The following is a 15,938-nucleotide window of genomic DNA, read 5'->3' as shown; positions in this document are numbered from 1 at the left end:
AACGCGATCCGTAATGACAAAAAAAAGCGTAAATAACGATAATGATAATAATAATGATAATAAGGATGATAATAATAATAATAAAGTTCACGATTAAAAAGAAAAAAAGAAAAAAAAAAATTTTCTTTTTAGAAAGGTAATTGCAAATCTGGACAATGGAAATTTTTTTTTTTTTTTTTTTTCGAGTTCGTTCGAGAGTCTCGAACTCGAAATGATTTTTTTTTTTTTGTTTTACATTCGAAAAGAAAAATAAAAGAAAAGAATAAAAGAATAAAAGAAAAAAGAAAAAAAAAGAAAAAAAACCTTGAATTTTCCATGGGAAAAAAAAACAATTTCATTTTTTTTTTTTTTGATTTATTTCTTTTATTCGTTTCAAAAACGTAAAGTTGCGTTTTTACGTGCGTGCCCGAGTGAGTGCGTGCGTGCGTGCGCACGATTCGGTATCATACTGTGATTGTACGCGCGCATAACTGTAAATTTTTCTTTTTTTTTTTTTTTTACACGACAACCGAACAATAAAATATTTTTCACTCGACCTCTCCCTTCCGTTCCTTATTATTATCATCATTATCATTATCACTCCTATATTTACGCACGCGCGCGTTGTTTTTCTTCTTTAATATATTTTGTCAAGTTGCGTCGTTTAAAAAAAAAACAAAACAAAAACAAAAATTGGATATAAACAAACACCTTGAAACTTTCGTGAAAAGCCATAAACATAATCCGCACGCTTATTATTATTATCATTATCATTATTAATAAAAAATTATTATGTCGTCGCATAACCTCAAAATCTAAAAACCGGGCGTTACTAAATTACGCATAAATAATTATTATTATCATTATTATTATTGTTTAACGCACGATTTATCCTTTTATATAAATAAATAAATAAATAATAATAATTAATGAAATATAGTTCGCCGAACTGCAATAAATAAATAAAAGAAAATAAAAAATTAACGCGTGCGTAAAAAAAAAAAAAAAAAAAACGCGCAACGTTGTTTCCGTTCGGCGTTCGTTTTCGAATTCTTCTTTCGAGTTTTCTTTTTTCCCATCCATCGATTTAATTACTTTCCTTAATTACTAATTAACTAATTAATTAATTAAATAATTATCCAGAAATAACGGACATCGAGAGTAATAATAATAATAATAATAATAATAATAATAATAATAATAATAATAATAATAATAATAATAATAATAATAATAATAATAATAAGCCAACGGCCATAGCGTGCTGGTCACACCGGTTCCCGTACGATCACCGAAGTTAAGCAGCATCGGGCGTGGTACAAACTTGGATGGGTGACCGTCTGAGAACGCCACGTGCTGTTGGCTTAAAAGAGCAAAAAAAAAAAAAAATGAGAACAAGACAAAGTAAGAACCAAAAAAACAAATCTTGTTCTACTGTCGACCTGAGGCAGCTCGACGAGAACGTGAATTTCACTGCTTCTGACCTGGCCACTCCAAAGATGTTAGTCACCGGAGCCCAGTTCAGGAGACAAATCGTTCCCATCGAAAAAGACGGACTCAGGAAGACCTTCAAGAATTGATGTGGTGCTATCTTATAATAAGTGGCACCACCGAAATTCGAGTATTTGTCCCTAAGGAATCGGGTAGAAACCTCGGATAAATACTTAAAAACTCCGACAAGTAGCCTTGTCGTGTTTAATGGTGGATAATAATAATAAAAACCATTTTCAAGCGTTTGTTTGACGCTCAAACGTTCGCGTGTTAAAAACAGGTGAGATAAACGGACTCGTAAGTCAAACATCTTTTCACCCACATATTTCTCCCTCTCTTTCCCTCTCCTTCCCCTCCCCTCCCCTCCACCTCACTTATATTGATACACCATCATCATCATAGAAATCGCTGATGGACAATCGTGTGGAAAAAGGAAAAACAAAAAAAAAATAAAAGCAAACGACGACGACGTAATAATAAAGGGAAAAAAAAAATGGCGACGTAAAATAAGAACAAAAATTCGTTCAAATACGAAACAACCGACACGAAACAAACGAAAAACAAACAAACAAACAAACAAACGATTATAATTAATTACAACAAGAATATTTACTTAAAATAATTCGAATTTAAAAAAAAAAAAAAAAAGAAAAAAAGAAAAAAAAAATCAAAAGAGTGAAAGTCTAAATACCTGATTTAAAATTAATAATAATAATGATAATAATAATAATAATGAAAAATAGAAAGAGAGAGAGAGAGAGAAACCACTTCTCTCGACTACTTCGACTACTACCACCACTACACGTTTACAAGGTCTGCGCGTATACTGATTGTAGACAACGTCTGGAACTGGAGCCAGTATGACTACAACCTCTACCTGGATAACCCCGCGAAGTTAAATTTTTTAAAAAAATACAAATCGTTATTAGTATTATTATTATTATTTATCGGTTTGTGCGTTTGTTTTTTTTTTTTTTTGTTTTTTTCGTCTTATCAGTTTATCACAATTATTATTATTATTATTATTACAATTTTAAAGTAGTAGGAGTGAATTTATAGTTTAATAGTAATAATAATAATAATTAAAAAAAAAGACCGGGAATTTTTTTTTCTTTTTTTTTTCAAAATTAATTTGAGTGGATTTAACAATAACAAACACAACAAACACAACAACCAATTAAAAAAAAAAAAAAAGATGGTAAGATATTGTAAACAAACAAAAAAATTGTGAATTTTTCTTTTCCTTCTTTTTCTTTTACCCCAATATTATTATTATTATTATTATTATAAATTAAATTTTCCGATCCCAACAATCCGATGGTTGTTGCCGTTGCAGTGATAAGAGATAAGAAATAAAAACAAAACAAAACGAAAACGTTTTTCTACGCATAATAAAAAAAAAAAAATTTCTTTCTTTCTTATCTTCCATTTCTCGAATTTAAATATAAACGAATTCTATTGGCCAACAACCTTGATTGACCAATTTTGTAAATTATATAAATGTTTAGGTTTATATATATATATATAAGATATTTTTAAAAAAGTTTTTTTTTTCTTTTTCTTAATTTTTCAAATTTTTGACGGATGAAAATTATTATTATTACTTTTAAACAACAACAACAACAACAACCACAACCACAACAAGAAAATTAATTACAACTCATACTGTCAATACTACTACAACAAATCATTATAATTATTATTATTCATAATAATTTTTACAATTTTGAATATAATCAAGCTATTATTATTATTATTATTTCTTCTTCAAAATTTAAAAAATTTTCGCAATTAATAATAATGATGATGATGATGATGATGATGATGATGATGATGATATTAATAAAAGTTTTACGAACCCGATCGACAAATGAAAATTTTTTTTTATGAATTTTCTCGCGTGAATTACCCCATAATATTATTATTATTATTGTTACTATTTATTATTATTATTATTATTATTATTATTATTATTATGTATTATTATTATTATTATGTATTATTATGTATTATTATTATTATTATTATTATTATTACTCTTTTAATTTTTTTTTTTCGATTTACAATAAAAACGAAATTTTTTTATTAAAAAAAAAAAAAATATAAAAGATACGCATTCGGGGGTGGGGGGGCGTGTGAAGGGATATAAGAAAGAGAAAGAGAGGGAAATAGAGAGGGGGACAGAGAGGGGGAAAAGCAGGGATTCATAAAAGAAAAGGAAAAAAAAGGAAAAGAAAAAAAAGAAGAAAAACGTTAATAATTAAATTTAGATTACCGTTTCGACGATGACATAAAAAATTATGCGATGATGATTGCAAGATAACCAGTCAAAAAAAAAAAAAAAAAAACATTGCTAAACTTTCTCTTTATCCAAATAATAATAATAATGATAATAATAATACTACTACTAATGAAGTTAAACGTGATAAAAATCAATAGTGAAAATAAGGACGCGGCGTAAAAAAAAAAAAAAAAAAAAACGCCGGATGAAAAAAAGAGAGAAGCTACATGTAATTCCTTCGATCAAATACTTATTTTTCACAAAATTTCACATTTCAATTTTTTTTTTTTTTAATATAAAAACTCGTAAACAAACAAACAAACAACCGACCGACGCCAAAAAATCATTTAAGGCCAGTTAAACAACTATTAATGGAAATAAAAAAAAAAAAAAAAAAAAAAAAAAAAAAAAAAAAACGAGACCAACCGCAAAAAAAAAAAAAAAATAGCGATCAAATGCAAATTTAAAATTTCTAAAAAAAAAAGCAAACAAACAAACAAACAAACGGGTAATTAATTAGAAGGTTGTTTCAAACAAGGGTCGGTCGGCCGCAAAAAAAACAATTTTTTTTTTCCTACCTATAAATAAAACGCGCCATAATTTTTATTTAAAAATAATAATAATAATAATGATAATAAAAATAATTGAAACTTCACGTCTCGCACGTTTAATTTATGTGAAAAAAAAGTGAAAATTTTTTAACTTTCGATTTTTTGTTGTACATAAAATAATAATAATAATAATAATAATAATAATTATCGATTAACGTATAATTTTTTTTTAATAACTATAATTGCTATAAAAAAAAAAAAAAACAAAAACAAAATATATAGTCTATAGAACGTGGTGAAATCAACCATTATTTTTTTTTTTTAATTACTTTTACGCTCGTAATTATTTCATTGTAAAGAAATATTATTATTAATAATAATAATAATAATAATAATAATAATAATAATAATAATAATAATAAAACGAAAACAAAGAGTCACGCAATACGTCACCGTTCGTTTTTTTTTTTTTTTTTTTTTTTTTTTACGTTGGCAATCATTGAAAAAACGCGTGACGTCAAAAAATTCGAATCTTTCATACATTTAAATCTCATTCGAGATGAACGTTTGTTTGTTTGTTTGTTTGTACTTTATGATTACTACCGACACAGCAACAGCCAACCGACAATAACAATTCACACGAAAACAAACAAACAAACAAACGACGACGACGCACGTTGTTTTTTCAACGAAATTTTTCACAGCGTGCGAAAAAACCAAAAAGAAAAAAAAATTATAGAAAAAGAATGAATAACAACCACGCCGACGTAACCGATTGCATATTATTTGAATATTATTTCGTTAGGAAACAAACACACAAACAAACAAACAAACAACTAAAACTACAACAATAATAATAATTAAAGAAACAACGGTTAACGGTTAACTTACGACACAGACACAAACACACGCACGCTCATCTACATCATCATCATCATCGCTAGAAAAATAGTATTAATAATAATAATAATAAGAAAAAATTCGCAGGTCAAGACGTCGAATAATAATAATAATGATAATAATAACGGCGGGGGGGAACAAACATTAACGCCACTACAAACGCAACACAATAATAATAATAATAATAATAATAATAAACGTTTTGTAATTATTAAGTAATTAATAGCAAAATTTACATTTTCGAATTTGAATATAATGAATAATAATAATAATAATAATAATGATAATAATGAAAAGGTGACGAGATGATAAAAGAAAGAAAGAAAAAAAAAACTGAAATTAACTGGAATTTTTCTCCAGCCTCACGCGATAGAAGATTACGTTTTATTATACGAATAAATTAAATTGTTCTAGAAATGTTTAAAGATGGCTGCTTTTTAATTGTTTGTTTGTTTGTTCGTTCGAATCGTTTGTTTATAAAGTTGTCAATCCTTCCTCACCACCACTACCACCCCCGCCACAACCCATCGGGCCCTTAATTTTTTTTCTTTTGTTGGGACGGAAAACAAAAGTGAAAAATTCACAATTTTTTTTCTAACGTTTTTTTTTTCTTTTTTTTTCTTCTCCATTTTTCGTGACGTGTCATGATAATGATGATGATGAAATAGTTAAAACCAAAATTTGAAAAAATCTGACGAATAATTTTAAAAAAAATATATATATATATATTTTCATTTTTAATCGAATCCGATCGAAACCCAGTGGAAAAAAAAACATAATAATAATAATATATATACGACAATATGTTGTGGCGAAGTGTTTTCGCATGTTTGGTGTTATGCGCGGTCGCGGAAAGTCAAAATCGTGGTTCGACTAAAGCCACGATACAACCGTCTACGAGAAACACGGCAAGAACTCCGACTCCCGTGATAAGAGTCAATTATAAAAGCGTTAAAAGAAGTTCCATCGTCGGTGCTACGTCACAAAATGAAACCGCAAATACCGTCACGACGGAATCCGGTACGACAACCGGAAGAGGATCTTCCTCATCGAGAAACAGGTGAGTCTTTTTATCATCATTATTATTTTTCAAATTTTTTTTCTCGTTTGTGAGAGATTGCGCGGCCACGCGTCACGTTTGAAACTAAGAAAAAAAAAATGGCGCGAACAATCAACAAATAACGTTTGCAATCGTCATCAAATTACAAAAGTTCCCCCCAAACAAAAGTTTTTTTTTTTTTTTTTTTTCAAGGATGCGAAATGAAAAACTATGACGTCACGCGTTAATTTCCGTCGCGAAATTTTCATTTATTTTTTTTACGAAATTATCGATTTATTATCGATTACAAAACCATACGAGAGAATCGATAAATGAAAAAAACAAATGTTTAACTTAAACAAACAAACAAAATTTTCTCCTCGTTATAATTATTATTATTATTATTATTTACACCGATTACGACGTCACTTTACGTCATAGAAAAAGAAAAAAAACTTACAATAACGTTTCGTGACATGAACGTCACGAAATTTTCATCTTTTTTTTTTAATATTGATGACGTCATTTATTTAAAACCATTCGCAAGTAATCGATCCGCGATGTTCAATTCGTTTATTGAACTTCGAATTTATCATTTAAGGTAAATAAAGTTGTTGTTGTTGTCGTTGTTGTTGTTTTTAAAAGAAAATTTTTCCAATCTTTTGACACGACAAAAACAAATAAAAAAAAAAAGAAGAGGTAGTAACGACCGAATAATGAAACCAGCGGAAAAAGAAGGAAAAGACTAATTCAAGCGGAAGAAAGAGAGAGAGAGAGAGAGAGGATAGAGTTAAGTGGGAGGAGTAGGAAGAAGAAAACAAATAATGTTTGTCGTGACCACGTCGTTTGATTGTTTAGACCGTGACGCGCGACAACAAACTTTAAAAATTGTTTCATGCCAATTTTCTTTCTTTCATTCATTCAATCAATCCAATTAATCTCGTGACCTTAAAATCAATTGCGCGATTAATTTTAAAAAGAGAAAAACATGAGTTAGTAGTACTAATCGTAGTAGTAGTATTAGTATTAAAAGTAGTACCGATAGTAGTGGTAGTAGTACTAAAAACGACGACGATGATGATGATGATGATAATAGTTTTAACAAAATACAAAGTTTTACTCCGTAATTATTATTACCAAACATCATTACCGCAAAATTTAAAATAACGTTTTCCCTTTTTTCTTTTTTTTTTTTATTATCGCCACTTGACCTTTGACCTTCTTCTTTTTTTTGTCTGAATTACAGTTTACTTAATAGAATTACGTTTTTCATTTTTTTTTTTTTTTTTTGTGAAAATATTTAAAATCTAATAGACGACCTCGTAGACAGAAATTATTTATTTTATTAACTTCGACATTGATTTAAAACATTTTTTTAAAAATTTCTTTTATTCGAAACAAACAAACAAACAAACAACGATACAACAAACACACACACACACACACACACACACAAAAAAAAAGACAAAAACGGGTCAGAGAGACCGAAAGCATGACATTGTCATTGTCGTGACAATGATGATGATGATGATGACGGTCAAAAAATATCCGTCAACTCACGACAAGTCGCCAAACAACTGACGTCGTCGAAATGATTTTTAAAATGCCAGTTGTTGTTTGTCGCATCACATGGCATCGTACTATACATATAATAATAATTAAAAAAAAAAGAAGAGAAAATTTTTTTTTTTTTACCAAGGACGAAACCGTGACGTAAAAAAAAAAAAACATGGAAGAAGCTTTCCTGCAGATACGTAATCCGAATTAATTTTCGTCGTCGTCACCATCATCGTGATTTTTTAGTCTCGCACAGAGTGACACATTTTTTTCCGTATTAGAAACAATCAAAGAGTTCCAGTAATACCAACATTAAAATTATTTTAAATTATGTAAGGAAAAAAAAAAGAAAAAAAAGGCTCAAAGGACCACCCGAAGAAAAATATTAAATCACCAAATAACCTAAATCGAACCGAAAGAAGAAGAAGGGGGGGGGGGAAAAAAATTATGTATCGCCCATTTTTCATTATTGCCAACATAAAAAATTTCGAAATGAAAAATAATGGAATATTAATTACTATTTTTTTTTTTTTTTTACAATTGAAAAAAAAAGAAAAAGAAAAAAAACAAATCGAATTTTAATTTTTTTTTTTTTTTAGCCCTCAGTCAGTCATTGTCAGAGCTCTCGAAATGTAAAAAAAAATTATTCAGTGCTACCAACGGATTAAAAAAATTAAAAAAAAAAGGGAGGCGAATTAACGTCACGATTGATTTTACGTCGTGTTTTAAAATCAAACGTGACATTAAATCCGCTTCTCACACATATAATTCCTTTCAGCGTGATATTTGCATTACGGTCACTTTGAACACGAAAACAATTTTTTCTTTCTTTCTCTCTCTCTCTCGTGTGTATGTGTGTGTGTGTGTTGTTTCCTCTACTCGTGTGGACCATTAATTTTTAATCTTTTTAAATTTATGCTTTTTGTTTTTTTTTCTTGTTTTAAATAAATCACGCCCGTTTGTTTTAATTTTTTTTTTTTTTCATCGACCTCTCGTTGTTGCATATTTTATCGAAAACCACGATTGCGTTTTGATATAAGACGAGAGAAGGAATGATAACAAACAAAAGAAATCGAAAAATATTAAAACGAACCGGACGAAAGAATGAAAGAGAAGTTCAGAAAGTGATCGTGACGATGACGATGACGACGAAAAACAAAAATCACAGTGGAATTAGAAATTTTTTAGCGTTGACCACCGTGTCAAATTATTTCAAATTGAAAAATAAATAAAAGATATAAAATCAAATAAAAACCGTGACAATCATTATCATCATCATCATCATCATTATCATCATCATCATCATCATGGTTTCGGCTAATAACCATCACCAAAACAAAAGATACCAGAAGAAGAAGCACAGAAAATTAAAATGACTCGTATTTATTGGCACGCCGTTATCAATTTGTCAATTCATTCATTCATTCATTCATTCATTCATTTAAATTTCAATCGTTTCACTTAATGAGACGGGTAGCATCCGAATTCCATTCTTACTCCTGATACCTGATTTATTCGATAAAATTTTCGATTATTTTTACAAAACGTATATCGATCGAATCGTTTATCGTTTGGGAATTAAATCTCATTTCCGTTTTAAAATCTTTGAAGATTATTATTATTATTATTATTATCATTATTTTTTTTCCAGGAATATCTTTTCGATTGCGTAACGAAACAAAAAAAAAAAAAAACGCATAAGACACGCATGATATTTTAAATTCAATTAATTATCTAATAATAACATTAATGATAATGATAACAACAATGATAATGATAAATTTAACGAACGAAACGCCTTTAGCCCAATATGGTCGTTTGAACTCGACGTGGTTGTTGTCCTTAGGAAAAACAATCTCGACGAGGGAGAGGAGAGGGGAGGGGAGAGGAGGAAATGAGGGAAAACATTTTTCAAAAAAAAAAAAAAAAAATTTTACGCTTTTGATTGTAACGTTACTTTAAATTTATAATAATAATAATATTGTTCGAATCGTTTTCCCGGAAACTCGAATTGTTCGAATTATTTTTCCCAAATGAAATTCCCGCCTAAAATTTCCCTCAAATAATTTTTTCCTAATTTTTTATTTAGGTTGGCAACAATTTTTTTTGTCAGTTATTACCGCATCGAGAGTGCGTTCAAAAAATATGAGTTAAATTGAATGAAAGTCACGCGAATTTATAATGAGAAAAAAAAATAGGAAAAAAATCGATTAACGCGCGCGTTTTTTTTTTATTCGTACCACGATTAAATGTCAGAAACCAAAATTTTTTTTTTTTTGAATCAAATTATTCACGATCGTGTCACGTTTTCAAAAAAAAAAAAAAAGCTCAATAATTACTTTCTAAACTTTTTTTCTTTATTTTCTCGCGTACGCGCGTGTTTCTGTTTCGTCGCGTTATGCGATTTTCGCGATATGGCAACTCTGAAATTTCGAAAATTATTATTATTATGATTAACATAGTTGAAAACGAAAAAAAAATTTTTTTTAAAATCACGCCGCGTTTTTAAACAACTGCATGTAAACGCACACGCGGCGTTTCAAACTTTTCCCGTTTGAATTTATCTTCAGTGTTATGTAAATACGAATAAAAATTTTGAAATTTCACGCATGCAAACGCAAACATACACGAACGCACGCACGCACGCACGCACGCGTTTTACTTATTTTTTTTGGGTTCACATTTGCGACAAAATAAACTCAAAGTCGCGCAAATATTTAATTAATATTATTATCATCAATACACGATTTATATATAAAAGTTTTCAACTATGAAAAAAATGATCACCTTTTTTTTTTTATTTGTCTCGTGCCACGGCCTTAAAATTATTGAGTTAACCCGAAATCGAAAACCGTGAAAAACGTCAACAAAGGAAGGCAAAGACCTGATTTTCCACGTCAAAACGCGACGTTCTGATTTTTTTCGAGCGGGAAAAATATTATTATTATCATTATTATTATTCTGTTGCTATGCGTCAATGCGTGAAACGACAGTTGTAATAATAATAATAATAGTTGTTATGCCTGTACGGTCTGTTTTCGAATATAATCAAAAATGAAATCGTGGGATGCTCTTTGCGTGCGTTCATGTGCGTAAGGGTATTCGCACATATTAAAAAAGAAAACAGTAGTCATTATTATTATTATTATTATTATTATTATTATTATTATTATTATTCATATCGAAAATCATATTCAGGTGATGATCGAACGCACACGCATACGCACACGCGCACACATCTGTAGTTTTTCATATGTTAATTGCAGACAGGGAGGAGGAGGAGAAAAAAAATTACTTTGGCTTTTGTGCGTGTGCGTGTGCGTGCGTGCCCGTGGCATAGATTCTTGTTAATCACGGAATGATAACATAAAAACTAAAACGGAAACTGACGTACAAAAAAAAAAAAAAAAAAAAAAAAATTTCAAATTAATTTTTTTTTTATTCATCGACATTATATTACCTACACACAAAATTTACCACGCAGTTAAAAAAAACTAATAAAAATAACAATAATGACGATGATTATTACTATTATTATTATTATTACTATGATGATGATAATAATAACATTTAAGGTCGACTGCTTGGCATTGACTAATTAGAATAAGAAAACCGGCCTGACTATGAATGGGATGGGCGTGGGGGAGGGAAGTAGTACAAGTATCTGACAAGTGTCAACCACCATAATGATGTCACGTTTCGAGAGATTTTATTTGTATTAATATAAAGTAAATAAATAATAATTTATGAAAGGTTTACAACCTCTGGGATGCTAAAACAAAAGAGGGAGGGGGGAACAACAGAAAACCAACAGTGGGGGAGCGAAACAAAAATTTTCAGTGCTGCCAATGTAAAATTTTTTTAAATGGAAATTGTACGGGCGAGAATAACTTATGAGAATTTAAATGAATTTCTTATTTTTCTTATAACTTTTCAACTCTCTCTCTCTGTTTCTCCTCTCTCTCACTCTTTTTCCTTTTATATCTCTCTCTCTCTCTTCTTATCAATCGCTCCTTTTATATTCATTTGTTTATCTGTCTGCTTCCCTATTTTTTCATCTACTTATTTCTTAATCCCTCTTTTCTCTCTCTCTCTCTCTCTTTCTTTTTTTTTGTCTTATTTTCCCTCTTGCTCCTACTTGTCTTGACTAGTAATGCTATCCACACAGACAATCGTTTCAAATGATACCAAAATTATTCTCTTGTATAAAAAATTTTTTTCGCACACGAAAACTTAAAAAATCATTTTCAAAAAGAACAAAAAAAAAAAAAAAAAAAAGAGAAAAAAGTATCATTGGGAAAAGAGTAATTTTAAATTGTGTAACTTTTTTTACAAGGTTGGCACTTCCGTTAACGACGACCCTTGGGGACGTACCATGAAAATTACTTAAAACACGCGGGCCAAGCCACGAATTGTGCATTTTTCGGTTTTCTTTTTTTCTCTCTCTCACTCTCTCTCTCTCTCTATAACATCAAATAAGTCTTTGTTCGTTCAAATCCCTCACATTTATTTAACGCGTTCGTGTTCGGATTTACGCAAGTCGAATAAATTTCACCTTCGAGTTCAACCTTCTCAAATTCCCATTTACTATTTTTTTTTGCCCCCCCCCCTCCTCCCAAACAATATCAAATCGTGAGAAGAGATTAAAAAGAGGGAGCTCCCTTCCCTCTCCTCTCCTCTCGTGGAAAAAAACCACGTTTTTTCGAGGTTTCGCCCATTTACCTCTTAATGCCTCCCCTTTTAATAACAACGCCGCGTTAGTTGATTCATTCATCAGGTATATCAAGATGTAAAAATAATTAAAAAGATCTTCATTAGGTTATTTTATTGAGACATAATGAGTTCCAAAAGTGAATTTTAAGGTTTAATAAACCACGTTCTTATATTAAAAAAAAAAAACGAGGTCAAAGGGTGTGGCAAGGGTTAGTAAATGTTTTTGACAAACCCTCCACTCTCCTACCACCACCATCACCTCCTCCCCACCCCGAAGAAAATTAATTTTTAATATGTAGAGAAAACGTGCGTAGTCCGACCATAAGCTTTGGCTATCGGTCAAAACCAAAACTAATTTAAACTAAATTAATAAAAAAAAATTTTTTTTTTTTTTTTTAAATATTTCGCGTTGTTAAAGAATGACATTGAATCGTTTTTAAAAAAAATTATAACGCGCGTGCGCCCGCGTTATTTTTTATTCGTACGCGTGCGTAACCCTTTTATTCATTCCAAATTCATTTTGACTTTCTACATTGTTCGCGAATATGCCTCGCGGATGATTTTATGATTAATTGATACATAAAATAAATAAATAAATAAAAGTGTATTAAAAAAAAAAAAAAAAGGAAAAATAGATTGAACGTGAGTAAGAATAAGAAAGAGAGAGAGAGAGAGAAAGGGGCAAGGATATGAGAAGAAAAAAAAGAAAGAAAATGAAAAAATCGTGAAAACGAAATCTCATTGTTTTACGCCATTTTCATAACCTCCCGCGTTTAACTTTCGATCGATCGATTCATCGATCTATCGAAAATTCGAGATCGTTTTATTTAAATGGGGAGCAAAAGTTTCAAACTACAAACGACGACTCTAACCTAAAACCTCCAGTCATTTTTTTTTTTTTTTTTCTCTACTAAATTTGTCGAATTCGTTTAATAACAAAACCTTAAAAAGCAAATGTGAAAGTCAACAATAACAAACGACAACAACAACAACAACCAAAACATAAAATCTGCTTTATGAACTTCAAATGAAAAAAAAAAAAAAATATTAATACAAACACTAATGATAATAATAATAATAAAATGATTGAATTTTTACTTTCGTTTTCGTAGTATGAAACATTAATGAACGTGGAATAAGAAAAGTGGAATATAAATTAGACAAAAATGCATGTCACGTTTAAAAATTATTATTATTATTTTTTTTTTTTTTTGAAATTCATTTTCAAAATAGAAAAAGTTAGAAGTTTAGTTTATGGAAAAATAATATTTTTCGATAAAACTGGAGAAGCTGGAAATTTTTTTTGAATGAATTCGTGTTTTAAAAAAATTAAACCTTAAGGTGAATAACGATGATAACATGATCGTGATAATAAAATGTTTCAAAACACAAACACAAACACAAACACTGGAAGCCGTTTTAAATCGTCTCTCTTATGATAAAATTAAAAAAAAAATTAATAATAATAATGATGATGATGATGATGATGATGATGATGATGATGATGATGATGATGATGATGATGATGATGATGATGATGATGATGATAAAACATTAGAATTCGATACGACAACGCGTTAAGTTAGTTCTTTCGCGCTTTTTTTTCTTTTTTTTTTTCGTAAAATTAAAAGTGGAAGCAGACGACAACGTAAAAAAAAAAAAAAAAATATTAAACAGACGCGATTATTAGAATCACGTCGATGACGATTTATTATTATTATCATTATTATTATTATGAATAAAAACTCTTCCTTTCTAAAATATTAATCTCGTTTTTATATTTTTCTCACTCGGACGGCTCAAGTTTTTCCCGATTACCTTTATTCTCTATCTGTCTCTTTTTCTGTCTCTGTCTGTTTTTTTCTCTCTTTGTCTCTCAGTCTCTCTCTCTCTCTTTCTTTCCCTCCAGTTTTTTATCACAGGTGAAATCGACAAGGTTCCCGCGGTTGTTTTACAACAAAAACAAATCGTGTAAAAAAAAAAAAAAAAAAAAAAAAATTTGAAATTTTAATTTTCTGAACCTTTTTCTCCTCCACTACCACCACCACCACCACCATCATCATCATCATTATTATTATTATTTATATAAATCGTTAATAATTTTTTAAGGAGCGTTCTCCTGCTTATAGTAAATCAAATCGTAAATGATTTTTCCTTCTTCGAACCGTAAATTAAAAAACGAAGTGATGATGATAATAATAATAATAATAATAATAAAAAGTCAACGGCCATACCGTGCTGGTCACACCGGTTCCCGTACGATCACCGAAGTTAAGCAGCATCGGGCGTGGTGCAAACTTGGATGGGTGACCGTTTGAGAACGCCACGTGCCGTTGGCTTAAAAAGAGCAAAAAAAATGAGAACAAGACAAAGTAAGAACCAAAAAAACAAATCTTGTTCTACTGTCGACCTGAGGCAGCTCGACGAGAATGTGAATTTCACTGCTTCTGATCCTGGCCACTCCAAGATGTTAGTCACTGGAGCCCAGTTCAGGAGACAAATCGTTCCCATCGAATAAAGATGGACTCAGGAAGACCTTCAAGAATTGATGTGGTGCTATCTTATAATAAGTGGCACCACCGAAATTCGAGTATTTGTCCCTAAGGAATCGGGTAGAAACCTCGGATAAATACTTAAAAATCCCGACAAGTAGCCTTGTCGTGTTTAATGGTGGATAATAATAATAATAATAATAATAATAAATGTATTCGTTTTCCAATCGTTTTTAATTTATGAAACGAGAACAACAAACATCCAACAAAAATTTCCAACGGAAAATTCTCTCCCCCCCATTTATTTATTTTGATATTCTCCCATTTAAAACGTCTTTCCATTTTTAACGACTCCCTCCACTCCTCCCCGTTATTATCGTTGTCATTCTTATTATTATTAATAATAATTTACGTTTTCGACGTATGTATATTTATGACTCGCGAAAAAGAAAAGAAAATAATAATAATAATAATAATGATTTTTCTTTTATTATTATTATTATTATCATTTCGGTTGAAACGAGTTCGAATCGTGAGTTTTTTTTTTTTTTTTTAATGTAATTAATTATTAATGTTTTCTTTTGTTATTGCAATCGACCTGATTTTTAAGGCTATTTATAAAATTATAATAAATTTTTTTATATATATATATAAGAAGGTGAAAACGCAAAATGTTATCGAAGGAAAAAACAAAAATTTCGATTAATCGATCGATCGATGTATCGATTCGCGTTAATTTATTAAATCAAATCTCTTGAAATCATTTTCTTATAAAAAAAAAAAAAAAAATTCTAAAACAAACGCACCCACATTTTTTTTTCTCTCTCGTAAAAATTTGACGCGACGTCGAACAATAATAATAATAATAATGATGATAATGATAATAATAACAATCGATTCCGTCTAAGACAACCTGACAAACGAAAACAAAAATC

General features: G+C 29.6%; 1 protein-coding gene across 1 annotated transcript; it reads left to right on the top strand.

The window, feature by feature from the left end:
- Window positions 1–6,005: 6,005 nt before the first annotated feature.
- Window positions 6,006–6,476, top strand: Phum_PHUM562770 (uncharacterized protein; the record flags this gene model as incomplete). The annotated part of the gene is made up of 2 exons (XM_002431924.1): window positions 6,006–6,262; window positions 6,455–6,476. The coding sequence occupies 2 exons, from the start codon at window positions 6,006–6,008 to the stop codon at window positions 6,474–6,476; spliced, it is 279 nt and encodes a 92-aa protein (XP_002431969.1).
- Window positions 6,477–15,938: the final 9,462 nt, after the last annotated feature.

This window comes from Pediculus humanus, genomic scaffold (assembly GCF_000006295.1).
Source record: "Pediculus humanus corporis 1103172108298 genomic scaffold, whole genome shotgun sequence".
NCBI lineage: Eukaryota > Metazoa > Arthropoda > Insecta > Psocodea > Pediculidae > Pediculus > Pediculus humanus.
This window is presented reverse-complemented; position numbering and strand designations above follow the sequence as displayed.